Source organism: Alligator sinensis, unplaced genomic scaffold, assembly GCF_000455745.1.
Source record: "Alligator sinensis unplaced genomic scaffold, ASM45574v1 scaffold2636_1, whole genome shotgun sequence".
NCBI lineage: Eukaryota > Metazoa > Chordata > Crocodylia > Alligatoridae > Alligator > Alligator sinensis.
In genome coordinates, this window is record NW_005843800.1 from 19,721 (window position 1) to 21,606 (window position 1,886).

A 1,886-nucleotide genomic window follows, 5' to 3' on the forward strand; every position below is an offset into this window, starting at 1 on the left:
AAGTCATAGCAACAGCCCCTGGAGGGCAGGTCCCCCCCTCCCCCGCAGGCTTCTTCCCTCCACCCCAGGGTCCTGCGAGGGGGGAATCTTGCCCCCCACAGCAGGACTGCGCCCCCCAGGACATGCGGGTGCACACATGTGTGCTAGCAGTGTGCCCGCCCCGTGCCCCCAGGCACCCCCAGCAAAACAGCACCCAGACCCAGCTGTAAAAATCAAGACTTTTATTAAACACAAAAAAATGACAACATGGGGGGGAGCCCCAGCCCACGAGGGTAGGACCAGGCCCCCCGCAGGGGAGCAGGGGGCTAGGGGGCATAGGCAGGGGGCAGCACGCGGCGGGAGTTGGCGCGCACCCAGGGGTGCTCGAGCACAGCGCGCAGAGGCAGGCGCTCAGCCGGGACGTGCCGCAGCAGCTTGCCGATGAGGTCGCGGGCGCCCTCGGGCATGGTAGGCGGGAAGCGCAGGTCCACCTGTGGGAACACACACGGGGCAGGTGTCACCTGCGCGTAGCGCCCCACCCCCAGCGCAGGGGTGCAGCTGGCTCTGGGGTGCGAGACCCACACGGCCCCGGTATCCAGCGCCAATGCTGCCACCCCAGGGGTTGGGCATGGAGCTTGCTCCCTCTACACATCCCTGCTGCCACGATGCAGCCAGCTCTGGGTGGGCCACGCGGGGGCTGGCTGACCTTGGTGATGCGGCGGTAGGTCTCAGTGTGGGAGGCACTCTCAAAGGGCGGGTGCCCAACCAGCAGCTCATAGCACAGCACACCGGCGCACCACAGGTCCACCTTCTCGTTGTGCGGCTGCCCCTCAATCATCTCAGGCGGCAGGTAGTCCAGTGTCCCACACATAGTCTTGCGCCTGTGGGGGCAAGAAGGGGCTGTGAAAGCCTGGTTTTGGGGGGCCCCAGCCCACCCCCTGCACTGCCCCCGCCCCCCTGGCACTGACCGCAGCGAGGGCGCGTGGACCGACCAGCCGAAGTCAGCGATCTTGAGCTCGCCCTTGAGGCCCAGCAGCAGGTTCTCAGGCTTGATGTCGCGGTGGATCACCTTCTTGGCATGGCAGTAGATCAGTGCGTCTGCCAGCTCCTCCATGATCTGGGGGGGGGGTAAAGGGGGGCAGGGGTCACATAAGGCCCCCCGACCCTAGGGGTCAGGCCAGCCTGCACCCCAGCCCCCCAAAATTACCTACTCCCCTCCTGGGGAGACCCCCCCTAGCCTCCTCGGTGCCTGCCATTGCCCAGAGCCAACCCGGCCTGCAGCGAGAGGGTGCCCCCACACCCCAGCTGACCGTGGCGCTGCGCTGCTCATCAAAGCGGCGGCACTTCTGCAGCTCCTTGTAGAGCTCGCCGCGTGGCGCGTACTCCAGGATCAGGTACACGCGGCGCCGGTCATGGAAGTAGTTGTAGAGCCGCAAGATGTTGGGGTGCCTGGTGGGGTAAAGAAATAAAGTGAGCAGGAGGCAAGACCACCCCCACCCCTCGCACCCTAGATGGAGCAGGAGACAACAGGGTGGCGCAGTCCCATTGTGGCGCACCGGAGGTGGGCCTGGATCTCGATCTCGCGACGCAGCTGGTGCTCCACACCCTCCTTCTCCATCTGCGACTTGAAGAGCACCTTGAGGGCTACGAGGAAGTGCGAGCCCTTCTCCCGCGCCAGGTACACATTGCCGAACTTGCCCTTGCCCAGCGGGCGCCCGATCTCGAAGTCCTCAATGCTCAGCGTCTTCCTGGGGGGGGGCAGCAAGTGTGTCTGGGGGGGGTACAGCACCCCTCACACCCTAACACAGCCAGGGGCTTCCCAAGGGGGCATAAGCCTCCAGGACTGGTTCAAGGGGCAGTGCCACAGGGGCATCTGCCCCTCCCAGTGGAAGTGGGGGAGAATCCCA

General features: G+C 65.7%; 1 protein-coding gene across 1 annotated transcript in view; it reads right to left on the reverse strand.

The window, feature by feature from the left end:
• Positions 1-90: 90 nt before the first annotated feature.
• The window catches only part of LOC102383851 (aurora kinase B-like), a 2,214-nt gene continuing 418 nt past the window's right edge, over positions 91-1,886 (reverse strand). The window contains exons 2-6 of the mRNA XM_025195751.1: positions 1,536-1,770; positions 1,290-1,428; positions 948-1,096; positions 686-860; positions 91-470 (exon numbers count right to left, since the gene is read on the reverse strand). Coding sequence (XP_025051536.1) covers positions 306-470; positions 686-860; positions 948-1,096; positions 1,290-1,428; positions 1,536-1,770 — 863 coding nt within the window. The 3' untranslated portion in view covers positions 91-305. The remainder of the gene's footprint in view (positions 471-685; positions 861-947; positions 1,097-1,289; positions 1,429-1,535; positions 1,771-1,886) is intronic.